Raw genomic sequence first — 13,231 nt, 5'->3', positions numbered from 1 at the left:
CTATTTATTATGCGAATATTGTGGCTTTAAAACTTGGCTTAATCAGTTTAAGGCAAAGAGTTACTCTTTGGTTTAAGGGGAAATGTGATTAAACTCTTGTTTTAAGACAAAAACTTGGTCAAATCGAGACAAAGGTGAAAGGATATAATATTTGAATTGACACGCATAAAGGCAACTTTAAAGCTACTGATTCTGTTTCAAAAATATTTAGTTTTTGGTTAAAATTTCCATGAATACTCGGTTAAAAAGGATGGTTCAAAATTTTTAACTTGTGATTTTAGAAATGACAACATAAGAATCAATATTTACAGAGTTTCCATTTTTTATTTTCTTGCATTTGAACCGAGATGGCAAAAACGGTCACTTGGTCGATGATGCATTGTTAAAACAGTCATGATAAATTAAAAATTCAAGATGAAAAATTTCAACCAGTCGTCAAACAAGTCCATTATTGTATCACTTGTACATGTAGTTCTGAATCTATGTACCATCAGTTATTGTACGATCTATACAAAAATAGAGCCTTTGGGAATCATGAGATTTCCGATTTACCTAGAAGACTTCAAATGTTTGGTGGGCGATCAACTCCGACTAGTGATGAACATTTCCATCGAGAATGATAAGTACAAGTAATTGATCAAAATGATAAAGTTAACTTCTCTACTATACTTCTTGGTCGGTATGGAGCCACTCATATTCACATCGAAGTTTATTCTCGAAACACGGAAAATTATTTCTGAATTCAACCCCGAATTATAAATGATATAAACTTATCTTGATCCAATTTATTAATTTATAATACAATAACTTTATTCTTATGAATCATTCGCTACATCAGGGATTGACTGCACAATGTTCAGACGTGGAACTATATTGGTTACAAAAAAATTGTCATGAATAAATGAGTTTTATTATTTCAAAATTTATTTTAATACTGTATTACTAATAAAATTTAAACTTTAAAATCAATTAACATGAAGGTTATCCGAGTTGAATTTGTTTAATCAACTATTGTTAATGACTAGTGTTCGGAATGAACGGGGCCCGAGAGTTAAACCAACTACATTTTCGGCAAATCCTTCAATAGTCAAGTTGGCAGCATAATCATTGTTGTTTACGGTAATAACAACAAGTTGATTTTCTTCAGTTTTAAATACAGTCGATCTAACATTATCATCTGGATTAGTAACTTTAAAACCTAATCTGGTTGATCCTGGTTTCAAAAATTTACTGAAATGAGCAAGTGCATAGTACATCGGCTGCTTATAATATTCTTGTTTTTCAGCATTCACAATTATCGCAGCATCGGCAAAATTCGATACCCAGTTAGGTCCACCAATCATGTTAAGAGCAAGATTCCAATCTACCCAACCTGAACTCCAATGATTCATATTTCCAACCAAATCATTTACATATTCTTCACCTCTGCTCCATGAACCTAACTTCACTGTGGATTGGAGAAGAAATGTTTAGAAAAAGATATTAGTTCTGTACCGAATTATGATTGATTAAAAAATTGTATAAAATGAATAACATTCATTACCTTCTGGATTTTTATAGCTCAAACCAGTACATGCTTCAGTCGATAATATGAAATAATCTGGATAAAATTTATGAGTGATGTCGGATTGGTCGAAACCAAACTGTGCATTTTCATACCAATGAACAGCAATACCAGAAACATATTCTGCTGCCATTGGGAAATTTAAGACTCTTGCTGCATAACGAAATAGTAATGATACATTGTCATCAAGTATCATTAATTTAAGCTTATCCTTGCCATAGCCTGCAGCTTCGAGGCTCGGGCCAAGATCTTTAAATATCCAGAACATCATTTGCTCAGGAGATAATGCAAGACAGTTGAAAGGGTAATAAGGATTGAAACCAGCACCTGGTTCGTTCATAGTAGTCAATCCCCAAAACTCAAGTCCATGCTTCTTATATTCGTCTAAAAATCTGAAGAGTGAGAAAATATTCAGATGGTTATATTAATTATTGTTATGCATTGATAGAATTATCTGGTTGGTTCAGAATAAATGAAATGGAAGATGGAAGGATAATGACATATTTTCAAAAAGGCTGAGTTAACGAGATAATGAAGCAAGTACAGAATCCCTATGGTTTTCATATGTTAAATTTTAAGAGTAACAAGTGATACATACTTTACAATGTAATTGGCCATTGCTTTGTAATAAACTTCTCCTGGATCACCAATCAAGATTCCTGTACCATTTATCCTTTGTTGATATTTCATCCAAGCTGGAGGTGACCACATGCTACCAAATAATTTCAAGCCTCCAGAAAAATCATTTGCTAGTTTAATATAAGGAATCTGTTGTTAAGGTGTAAATAATGGAAAGATATTGAAAAAATTGAGTGTCAGAAGTGGATTATCGTCATTTACGGCATAATAATTTACCTTGTATTCTAAATCCTCTTCGGCCAGTGCGAAATGAGTCCAGTTCAAATCTTGGTAATCATCTTGATAAGTGTAAGGACGAGTTGAAAAATCAGATCCACCAATGGGTACTCGGCCCATGTTATACTCCAATCCATCTTTGCCGAAATAATCTCGAATCAGGTCCAAGACCAATTTATCTGGAAGTGATTTAATGTTAATTCCAGCAGCATCGGTAAAAGCACCACCAAAACCAATAATTTGTTGATACGTTTCGTTAACATTTATTGAAAGTTTGATGGAATCAGCTGTAACTGTATTAAGAGTCTTAGGATCTAATGTATCTTTATGGAATCGATGCTCATCTTTATCAGATACATAAGAGTAAATCAACCCTTTTGGTGGATTAGTCACTGGTTCAAATGAATCACATTCAAGTTCATTGCAAACACAAACGAAAGAATCTTCTTTGAATTTTCTTTTGTGGCAACCATCAGTTTTGATTGTATTGATGAAAAGTAACAAAACGATTGTACAAGCAAGTAATTTATCCATGGTTTAACTCGGCGAAATCGAAGTCTATTAATATCTTGAATCTGAAAAAGTTCCAACAATTTATACCTAAATCACTGACTTAATCTCTTAATGATTGATCTTTAATTGGTCTGACAAATGGTGAGTACAAATAAACAGTGTGATAAGAATTGAAATTAACTGGAACTCAAATTGTGATAGTCAAGCAATAATAATATTATCAAGAAATCAAAGGATCATCGATAAAGTAAACTAGGTTATTAACAATTTTCTGTTCAGTGCAAATAATTTTATAATGATCAATTTAGCACTAAATGAATTTTTATTAGTAAATTTCCATGAAAATTAACGCCTCAAAGAGTTGTCGATCAGTTTGTACTAAAAATTTGATAAATACAATGGAATTCCCATGTTTCAAAATTAAAATGAATTTTCCCGATTTTTTTGTACTGTCCTTACGAAAAAATGGCAATTTTGTAAATCTCGAACTTTGAGGTCACATAGCGTTGTTAATAATGAAAAGTTTTTCAAAGTCATTCCATTGAATTATAGTAATTGGGTTGATAAAAATTACTTTTCTCAATTTTTATCCTGATCTCCAAGTTTTCGAGAAATGTTCGATTAAAAAAGTTTCTATCGCGAGAAAATCACAGTAAAGAACCTTAGTTTTTAGAAATTTTTGAGCCGCACGAAATTTCATTTTTTTGATTTTTTCCCAATAAATTTCGAATTAGAAAACGGAGAATCATAAATCATGCGTCAAAAAAATTCTGCATCCTTCTTCAAATGATTTTCAAAAGATTTGTTTTAATTGATGCGATTAGCAATAAAATATTCACATTCAAAGTCCCGACACATTGAGCCGGACAACCGCATATAAAAAGAAAGAGAAATGAAAGAGAAAAAGAGAGTAAATAAATTGAAAAGAAAGTAAAAAGAAAGAGTCACTTTATTGCCATCTTCTGGCACCAGAAAAAAATTCACCGTTGAATTGCACACTCTTCTCCTTTACTCTTTGGTTGTGTCTATTGCAATGAGTTAAGTTTATTTTGAAAAACATTGCATTTTGAGCCTTAGAGATTGTTAAATCTATTTATGAATTTGAGCTGTATCCATCTCAAGATCAACAACTAAGACAGATGATTTAGGTCTAATCACCACGATTTAAATACGCTGTTCAATGGAGTCAAGATTTGTTGCTCTCTTTCTTGGAACCATATCAAACTATTACTAGGTCAGACGATCGATCGTCAATATCGGAGCGTGCAGCAATAGAATGCAGTGAACATTCTTATTTCAGCAGAAAATTTTTTCGATTTTTATATTAATTACAATCAAAGAAATGATTTGAATAACTAATGGAATATTCAATGCAAGAATTTTGCTTATGAGAGTTGAATAAGAGCATTCGCAAGATGTTTCTCATGAAACACAGAAATTTTAGTCAAGGGGTTTTACTCTTTCGTATATTGCTTTGATTCTTTTTCAAAGACATTATTCAAACATGAACGCTCTCACTCATTTATCAAAAATTGGTTAATCTTCATTAATTTCAACAAAATTTTGTGATCTACCTTCAAATTCTTGCTGCCTGTTAATATAATTCATGATTGCTGAGGTTTTCTTGCGTTCTAACCTTCGTCCATCTTTGCATATGACATATCTATGTGCGCAGAACACATAATAAATGTGTTTCAAATGTGTTGTAAATAACATTGTTTCATGTTAAATATGATGAGTTGCGTTGTTAAATAAAGAAAACTGTTTTTCTAATGTCCTACAAGGGTAGGCATTGCAAAGATATCTGTTGCTTTAACTTGTTTCGAGACGCAGAAAGATTTAGTTTTTTAGTGAGTAGTTTTTTAGTGGAGGACATTGCTAGTATTTCTAGCTATATTTCGATTATAATTGATGATAAAATGATGGATCTTTCATGTAGATATCCAAAAGCATTGAGAATGTTCAAATGAACTCTAAACGTCAAAGGTCGAATTTCCGGAAAATGAACTGCGATGGTCTAAATTTTTGTTCCAATTCTTCAAAATGACCTAAAACGACCATCTTGCTAATATCAAATTCGAAAACAGAACTATTCGTGAAATAAACGTAAATTGCTCTTTCATGAGTTTGTGACTTTTTGCATGTTTTGAGTCATATTTCGATAACTAATAGTGATATAATAATGCACCTGCATGAAAGCAATGAAAAACTGTCGAAAAATGATAAATGACCTTCAAATGACCTCTAAAGGCCACAGGTCAAAATCCCGACAAATGACCTCCGATGACCTTGGATTTCACTTCAGTTCTTCAAATTGATTCAATATGCTCTAATATTAAGTTTGATGAAATTTACTCAAGCCGTTACCGAGATTTTTTGAGGACAAAAAAGTTGAAAGTGAATTTGAGTTTACGGTAGTGCGAGTTAAAATCTCCACTTCGTTTCACTACGCTCCGATAAAAATCTTGATTGTAACTTGAAATATAAATATAAGAATTATTCTGATTGAGATAATTAAATACAGTGATAAGTTATAATTATGGCCTCCACAAAGCTTGATATTAACCTAGTTGACTTAGCCAATGATCCTTTGATTCCACGATAGTATTATTTTATTGCCTGACTATGACAATTTGAATGTCAGTGAATTTCCAGTCAATTCTTATCTCATTGTTTGTGAGATCAATCATTATGAGATTAAGTAAGTCATTTAGGTATAAATTGCTGGAACTTTTTCAAATTCGAGGTATTAATTGACTTCGATTTCGCCGAGTTAAACCATGGATAAATTACTTGCTTGTACAATCGTTTTGTTACTTTTCATCAATACAATCAAAACTGATGGTTGCCACAAAAGAAAATTCAAAGAAGATTCTTTCGTTTGTGTTTGCAATGAACTTGAATGTGATTCATTTGAACCAGTGACTAATCCACCAAAAGGGTTGATTTACTCTTATGTATCTGATAAAGATGAGCATCGATTCCATAAAGATACATTAGATCCCAAGACTCTTAATACAGTTACAGCTGATTCCATCAAACTTTCAATAAATGTTAACGAAACGTATCAACAAATTATTGGTTTTGGTGGTGCTTTTACCGATGCTGCTGGAATTAACATTAAATCACTTCCAGATAAATTGGTCTTGGACCTGATTCGTGATTATTTTGGTAAAGATGGATTGGAGTATAACATGGGTCGAGTAACAATTGGTGGAGCTGATTTTTCACCTCGCCCTTACACTCATCAAGATGATTACCAAGATTTGAACTGGACTCATTTTGCACTGGCTGAGGAGGATTTAGAATACAAGGTAAATTATTATGCCGTAAATGACGATAATCCACTTCTGACACTCAATTTTTTCAATATCTTTCCATTATTTACACCTTAACAACAGATTCCTTATATTAAATTAGCAAATGATTTTTCTGGAGGCTTGAAATTATTTGGCAGTATGTGGTCACCTCCAGCTTGGATGAAATATCAACAAAGGATAAATGGTACAGGAATCTTGATTGGTGATCCAGGAGAAGTTTATTACAAAGCAATGGCCAGTTATATGGTAAAGTATGTATTACTTGTCACTCTTAAATTTTGAGATAGATTAATAGTTACTCTTATACTACAGTTAGCAATTACTTTATTTTCAAGTTTTCACATCCCTTCTCGGAAATCTTCTTCCATTATCCTTTTATCCCTTTTGATGCTACACTTTATTCATTCAATTTTTTTTATATTGATTATTGATATTAACCATCTGAATATTTTCTTACTCTACAGATTTCTAGACGAATATAAGAAACATGGAGTCGAATTTTGGGGAATAACTACTTTGAACGAACCAAGTGCTGGTTTCAAACCTGATTACCCTTTCAACTGTCTTGGAATATCTCCTGAACAAATGACTAAATGGATAGCTAAAGATCTTGGCCCAATCCTCAAAGCTGCTGGTTATGGCAAGGATAAGCTTAAATTATTGATACTTGATGACAATGTATCATTGCTATTTCTTTATGCATCGAGAGTGTTTAGTAACTACGAAGCATCACAATATGTTTCTGGTGTTGCTGTTCACTGGTATGAGAATAAGCTGTTTGGTTTCGATCAGTTCGACAAAACTCATCAATTTTTCCCTGATTATTTCATGCTATCGACTGAAGCATGTACTGGTTTGGGCTATGATGGCATAGCAGGTAATAAATGATTTTAGTTCTGTCTAACCAATATAACATTGTAATTCGAACAAAACAAAATATCTTTTTCTAACTTTTTTTTCCAATCCGCAGTGAAATTAGGTTTATGGAGCAGAGGTGAAGAATATGCAAATGATTTGGTTGGAAATATGAATCATTGGAGTTCAGGTTGGGTGGATTGGAATCTTGCTCTCAACACGATTGGTGGACCTAATTGGGTATCTATGTTTGTCGATTCTCCGATAATTGTGAACGCTGAAAAACAAGAATATTATAAGCAACCGATGTACTATGCACTGGCTCATTTCAGTAAATTTTTGAAACCAGGATCAACCCGATTAGGTTTTAAAGTTACTAATCCAGATGATAATGTTAGAACGACTGTATTTAAAACTGATCAAAATCAACTTGTTGTTATTACTGTAAACAGTAATGATTATGCTGCCAACTTGACTATTGAAGGATTTGCCGAAAATGTCGTTGGTTTAACTCTCGGACCCCATTCATTCCGAACACTTGTCATTAACAAAAGTTGATTAAACAAAGTCCATACGGGTATTTGCATGTAATAGGACTTTAAAGTTGTTGGATTTCAATAAGACAGTATAAAATAAATGCTCAAAATGCTAACAAGACTCAATTATTCATCACTATAATTATACTTCGATACAATGTCACATCTGAACATTGTGCAGTCACTTCCAGATGAATGAATTATACCTATTATCTACAAAAATGAAGTGATACTATTTGAAGTTGATATTGTCAAAAGAGTTCATATATGGCAATGTCTTTTAACCCTCCTTTGCTACTCTTAAAAAAAGTTACTTATGCACTACACTGGTGACAAAAATAGTTAGGGTAATAAAGCAAAAACTTGTGAACTTGAAAGGGTGACCCTGACCCAAAGAGTGAAGGAAGAAGAGACTTCCTTTACTCTTTGCCCTGACCTTTACTAGGCAAAATTTTATAATTATAATTTTTATGGCTTTACAGTTTTTCTAGTCCTTATTCGAGTTTTGTCCTTTTCTTTTTTGTCTCTTTTCATTAACAAGCTTTGTTTTTTCAATCTTGGTCCAAATTTTTAAGCTTTTCAAACTTTTTTTAGTTGCAAAAAATTCAAATTTTCAGTGTTCATGTAGTTTTTTCGTGCTGATATAAAACATATCAATCAAGTAACAATCAATTAATTATAAAATAGTTGATAATTCATATTCATATTTGAGTCCAATTGGATTACAGTCAAGCCTAGTGTTGCACTGATATTATCGATACGAGTAATAGTATTGATATTTCACTCAACAATACGCATCGATATTTTGAAAAATAGTATCGATATTTTCGATATTTTCTGTTGGTTGTAAGTTCAAATAAAGAGAGGTTTATGTTTGCCTTTGTTTGAGTGAAATCACCATTTTTTCCTGAATCAAGCAAAGGATTTGTAGAATCCTGTTAATTTTTTCGTCTACAATCAACAAGATGTTATTCTTAAATGAAACAATCAAAATTAATCTTTTGACTTACATTGAACAACATTCAAAAACCAAGTCTTCCAAAAGTTTGCTTGAAAAAGCTTATTACCTACTATACAATGTAAGTTAATCAAAATTTTGTGTTCCATTTTTAACGAAACTTTCTGCCGATTTCAGATGACTAAAAGAAGTTCTGTTTGGTCACACTTTTAAGGGAAAAAAGATGGTGACCCAAGGCTTAAATTATGTCGAACTTCGCTCAAATCAACTACTAATGCATCCTAGTTAATGAAACACATCAAAACTCACCATAAAAGTGTGAATTTAACCATAAATGATCAACAAAAAGAGTCAACTGAAAATGATTGTCAACGTATTGATGCCTTTATATCTTCTGTTGAATCAATGCAAAGTAAGTAAAATAGTAATCATAATAAGTTTTAAAATTATTAGTGTTTTTAAGCTTAAATGTTCAATTTTTTGCCTTTGAATTTAGTCCAGAGACAACATGACTTTGACTTGAAATACTTAACATAAAAATTAATCAATATATCGTTAGAAAGAGGAAATTAAATGATTTTTAACAATATAATATTAAGACTTGTAGATCAACTGTGTCTTGACTTACGTCAAGTTGAAATATTTAAATCACTCTTTCGATTGAAGTTTACTTGAAAAAGATCATGTTACTGCTCGATAATAAGAAAACTTAGATAAATTATAATTGAATAGGTGAATTACTCATAGAATGTAAATACAAATTAAGTATAAAGATTATTTTTCAAAATTTTCATTGAAAATCATGATGACACTGAAAATATTCGTGTTACATGAAATCTACGGGAAAAAATTGTTGCTACCTTAGAGCTCGAAAATACTTGAAGTAAAAATGCTGTTTTATACATCAAATGAAAGCGTTTTGAATGCTCGACCCAAAACTATATCAACCATATCTGTCAGATTTTTCTCTCTGAAAAAAGTCAGGGTCGCCAGGATGACATTACCTTATATTCAATATATAATAAAGGCTATGAAAATTTTTTTGTTGACTTGCAGCTCAGTGGTTATTGATGTACCAATGTTTTATACACCAAATGAAAGCTTATTAGATGCTTGGGCCAAACTTGTATGAAGCATGTTTGTCCGATTTTCGGTTCTGAAAAAGTCATGGGTCGCCAGGATGACTTTTACCATTTTAATGGCTATCGCAAAATATTGACTTTCAATATTGATTATTAAGTTAATCAAATTGAAATATTGACTAATTTTTCTAATTTATTATATTTATCTTTTCAGGTGGGGGCTTATCAGACAATTTTGACCAGGAAATAGCTTGGTGGGTTATTTGGAACAGTTTACCATTTCGAGTTGTTGAACAAAAAGGGTTTAAAGATATAGTAAAAACGCTCAATAATAATTATTCATCACCTTCAAGGAACAAATTGGAAAACATTATTTGTAAATTATATGAAGTTAAATCAAATCAAATGAGGACTTTTTTAGACGATGTAAAATGGTTGGCATTAACTGCTGATGGATGGAAAGATATCAAAAATCAAATATCTTACGTTGGAGTAACTCTTCATTTCATTGATAATTACCAAATGATGAGTATATGTATCAAGGCAAACCAATTTACCGGAGAAGCAACTGCTGAAAGGATTGAGAGTGTGATCAGACAAACTTGTGATGAATTTGCTATTGATATTGCTCGAGTTGTTTCAATTACAACTGATGCTGGAGCAAATTACAAAAAAGCAGGCAAAAATATTGCTGCTCATATTCATTGTGTTGCTCATTGTATGAATCGCGTTGTGGAAGATGGATTGGAAAACAGTCTTTTGTTATCTGATACAGTTGAGAATGTTCGTAATATTGTAACAGCTTTCAAGCAAAGTTCAATATTAATGGATAGTCTTCGGAATCATCGACTGAATAATGAGGATGAGCCTTTGAAATTGATTCTAAGATGTTGTTACTCGTTGAAACTCAACTTATTTAATGATACATGATCAGATCCAACTGCTGGAATGCACAATGGGTTGAAACATTTCCTAGAATCTGAAATTATCGTTATTCCTCGAAATGAAAATCCTTTGAAGTTTTGGCAGTCAAACAAAGGCAACCCCATAATCTTGCGATTAAACATCTTACAGTTCAAGCTAAATCTGTTCCAGCCAAACGATTGATTTCAAAAACAGGTTCAATCATCACTGATAAGAGAAGCCGAATCAAGCCAAAAAATGTAAATGTATTAACCTTCTTAGGTTCAATTCCCGAGAGCCTCATTTGAACTTTAAATTTGTATACTGAATTTACAATATTGAACTGACAAAATAATATTAATAATATTCCCAATACTTTTGATATTTCAATATTTTCAATACATCAATACTTGATCAACCAATACCAATACTATCAATCATTACTTTACCAAAGTATTGTGCATCTAGGCAAGCCTCTCAAAGTTAGTCGTTGCCTAGACACCAGAGTAGACAATTGTCCATTCAATTCAATTTCCCTCTTATTAATGAAGCTTCAACATGCCTCGTCGTAATTTGAATTATAGTGAAAAATAGAGCTTTGATGGCCAAAGATCAGAATCTGTATTCTGAACAGATTGCCTTGAAGTTCAAATCTGTAAATCAATGGTACATAATATAATTAATAACAAATCAAAGGTAAAAAGTGCCATTGAGAAAAACAAAGGACGGTCAAAAAGGTTAGTCATAATGTATCAATAAGAGTTCGAATTTGATCAAATTATTTCCTTTTTTAGGATCGTTGAATCAGTAAATTTTTTTGATGAAAAAATTGTTAATTATATTCAATCAATGCAAAATGTTGAATTTCCAATTACAAGCTTGATGATAGGCGGCTCGACTGGCAAATGAATATCAAGTCAATATTGTAGCTTCAAGAGGATGGTTTCATCTATTCAAATCAAGGTGTAAAGTTAAACATGGAAAATTACATGAGGAATCAACAAGTGCTCATCTTGCTGATGTTGAAAGTTTCACTAAAAATATGATATAGAAAATAATGAATAAATATGAACCAAATATGATCTACAATTTGGACGAGACAGCTATTTTTCACCGACAGCTTCCAAGCAAGACTTATTTCATTACCAAATAACCTAAAATTTACAAAGAAAGAGTAACATTGGCTTTTTTGCGATTCTGTTGGAGATAAATTGACTACAATCATAATAGGCAAATCACGCAATCCTAAAGCTCTTAGAAGAAATCAACAACATTTACCGGCTTTGGATATAATTTATCAAGATAATTCAGCAGCTTTACTTTTTTCCGTTTCACCCATCAGCACAAATAATGACTCTGACTTATATGCAAAACTTAATCCAGTCATAGTACATCATCATTAATGCAATGATTTATAACCTGAGAAAACCTCAGTTTCTCCATGAACTATGAACTCTCAAAAGTCCTAGGCAAAGTGCCCACTAGAACCCAACCACTCAACCTGATAACTTAATCTTTTCTTCAATCATTTTCTATCGACCTACACTAACTAACTAAAACACCCAATTTAAAGCTAGAAGCTATTGCCACCCTTCAACTTGACCATTTTTCCCGACTTATGCTACACTTTGGAGCGAAATCATAGATACACAGGTTTTTTATATTATTTAGTAAATGATTGAGATAGTCTAATTTTTCGAAATAACTTGATTCTAATTGAGATAAGCATTAAATTTATATGCAACAATCAAGGAGAAAATATTTAAAAATTTCGCAATTTTTTTTCCGAAAATCCAGGGTTGCAGAATTATAAATTCAACATATAAAATTATGATTAATAATGAGTTTGAGCTCCTTTGAAAGTTTCAACTTCAAACAACCGCTTATTCATGCTTTCTATGAGCTTTTGCAATAATTCTGGCTCGATATTGTACCATGCGTTTTCAATCGCAGTCCATAATTCGTCAACCGAACTGTTTTGCTTATTAGCATGGTGAAAAGCCTTACTTAATCCATTGATATCTTGCGTATTTCGTTCCTTTGCCTGTTATATTGACTGGAACAACTTAGAGATCAATTTCAACTCCTTAGGTATAAATAAAGGAAGCAAATTAAACAGAATCTTAGTTAAGTTTCGCTAATCATTTAAAAAACATCAAAGTTAAATCTTTTCAATTATTTTCATCAACAATTTTGGCGACCATGGCAGGATACTGCCCAACTTTGTTTCCTTTCCTTGTTATCCTTGTTCATTCTTTGACTCCTAACCTCAAACCAACAACCGTTCACCAACAACAGTGAGTTGATAGTGAGACGAGCCAGCTCTTGTTAACCTGCTAATCGATCACCATTTAGCTTGTAACTTCTCACAAGGGAAGTTACCCAAGTGTCACTCCTGTATTTTGATGTTTGATAGCTCATTCGATAGGGCCAAAGAGTGGAATAAACGGGTTGATCGGTTTCGTCTGCGAGTTAAGTGGTTCCTAAGATATTTGGGTTTAAAATTTGGGCATTTTCATTAATATCATTTTTCTAAATCATTAAAATTGTCTAGGAAGATGTAGCCTAGTGGATAAAAGAGTAGGTGAAAGTATGGATATTTTGGGTACGAATCCTGGTGACTTTGCATTTTTAATCAATTCAAA

At 32.1% G+C, this 13,231-nt stretch overlaps 3 protein-coding genes across 3 annotated transcripts; 2 read left to right on the top strand and 1 right to left on the bottom strand.

The window, feature by feature from the left end:
* Nucleotides 1–902: 902 nt before the first annotated feature.
* Nucleotides 903–3,393, bottom strand: LOC107366056 (putative glucosylceramidase 4). Its single transcript, XM_015933630.3, has 4 exons — nucleotides 2,420–3,393; nucleotides 2,163–2,332; nucleotides 1,544–1,956; nucleotides 903–1,447 (listed from the first exon to the last, which is right to left on the bottom strand). Exons 1-4 carry the CDS (start codon nucleotides 2,951–2,953, stop codon nucleotides 1,005–1,007), a joined length of 1,560 nt encoding a protein of 519 aa, XP_015789116.2. The 5' UTR covers nucleotides 2,954–3,393; the 3' UTR covers nucleotides 903–1,004.
* Nucleotides 3,394–5,690: 2,297 nt separating this feature from the next.
* On the top strand, nucleotides 5,691–7,764 carry LOC107370710 (putative glucosylceramidase 4). The gene is made up of 4 exons (XM_015938679.3): nucleotides 5,691–6,246; nucleotides 6,334–6,503; nucleotides 6,717–7,129; nucleotides 7,223–7,764. The coding sequence occupies exons 1-4, from the start codon at nucleotides 5,713–5,715 to the stop codon at nucleotides 7,663–7,665; spliced, it is 1,560 nt and encodes a 519-aa protein (XP_015794165.1). The 5' UTR covers nucleotides 5,691–5,712; the 3' UTR covers nucleotides 7,666–7,764.
* A 1,125-nt stretch (nucleotides 7,765–8,889) lies between these two features.
* On the top strand, nucleotides 8,890–10,613 carry LOC107370709 (uncharacterized). The gene is made up of 2 exons (XM_015938678.1): nucleotides 8,890–9,013; nucleotides 9,898–10,613. Exons 1-2 carry the CDS (start codon nucleotides 8,890–8,892, stop codon nucleotides 10,611–10,613), a joined length of 840 nt encoding a protein of 279 aa, XP_015794164.1.
* Nucleotides 10,614–13,231: the final 2,618 nt, after the last annotated feature.

The sequence above is a fragment of the Tetranychus urticae genome, chromosome 2 (assembly GCF_039701765.1).
Source record: "Tetranychus urticae isolate SD_2017Ah chromosome 2, NJAU_TeUrti_SD_1.0, whole genome shotgun sequence".
Taxonomy (NCBI): Eukaryota; Metazoa; Arthropoda; class Arachnida; order Trombidiformes; family Tetranychidae; genus Tetranychus; species Tetranychus urticae.
Note: the sequence above shows the minus strand (reverse complement) of the source record. Positions and strands in the feature narration are given on the sequence as shown.

Coding starts and splice junctions, on each gene's coding strand:
- LOC107366056 (XM_015933630.3), bottom strand. CDS start 2,953: ATGGATAAATTACTTGCTTGTACAATCGTTTTGTTACTTTTCATCAAT. Junction 1,957..2,162: donor ATGGCCAATTACATTGTAAA/GTATGTATCACT, acceptor CTCACTCTTCAG/ATTTTTAGACGAATATAAGA. Junction 1,448..1,543: donor GAGCTATAAAAATCCAGAAG/GTAATGAATGTT, acceptor TCCAATCCACAG/TGAAGTTAGGTTCATGGAGC.
- LOC107370710 (XM_015938679.3), top strand. CDS start 5,713: ATGGATAAATTACTTGCTTGTACAATCGTTTTGTTACTTTTCATCAAT. Junction 6,504..6,716: donor ATGGCCAGTTATATGGTAAA/GTATGTATTACT, acceptor CTTACTCTACAG/ATTTCTAGACGAATATAAGA. Junction 7,130..7,222: donor GGGCTATGATGGCATAGCAG/GTAATAAATGAT, acceptor TCCAATCCGCAG/TGAAATTAGGTTTATGGAGC.
- LOC107370709 (XM_015938678.1), top strand. CDS start 8,890: ATGAAACACATCAAAACTCACCATAAAAGTGTGAATTTAACCATAAAT. Junction 9,014..9,897: donor TTCTGTTGAATCAATGCAAA/GTAAGTAAAATA, acceptor TTATCTTTTCAG/GTGGGGGCTTATCAGACAAT.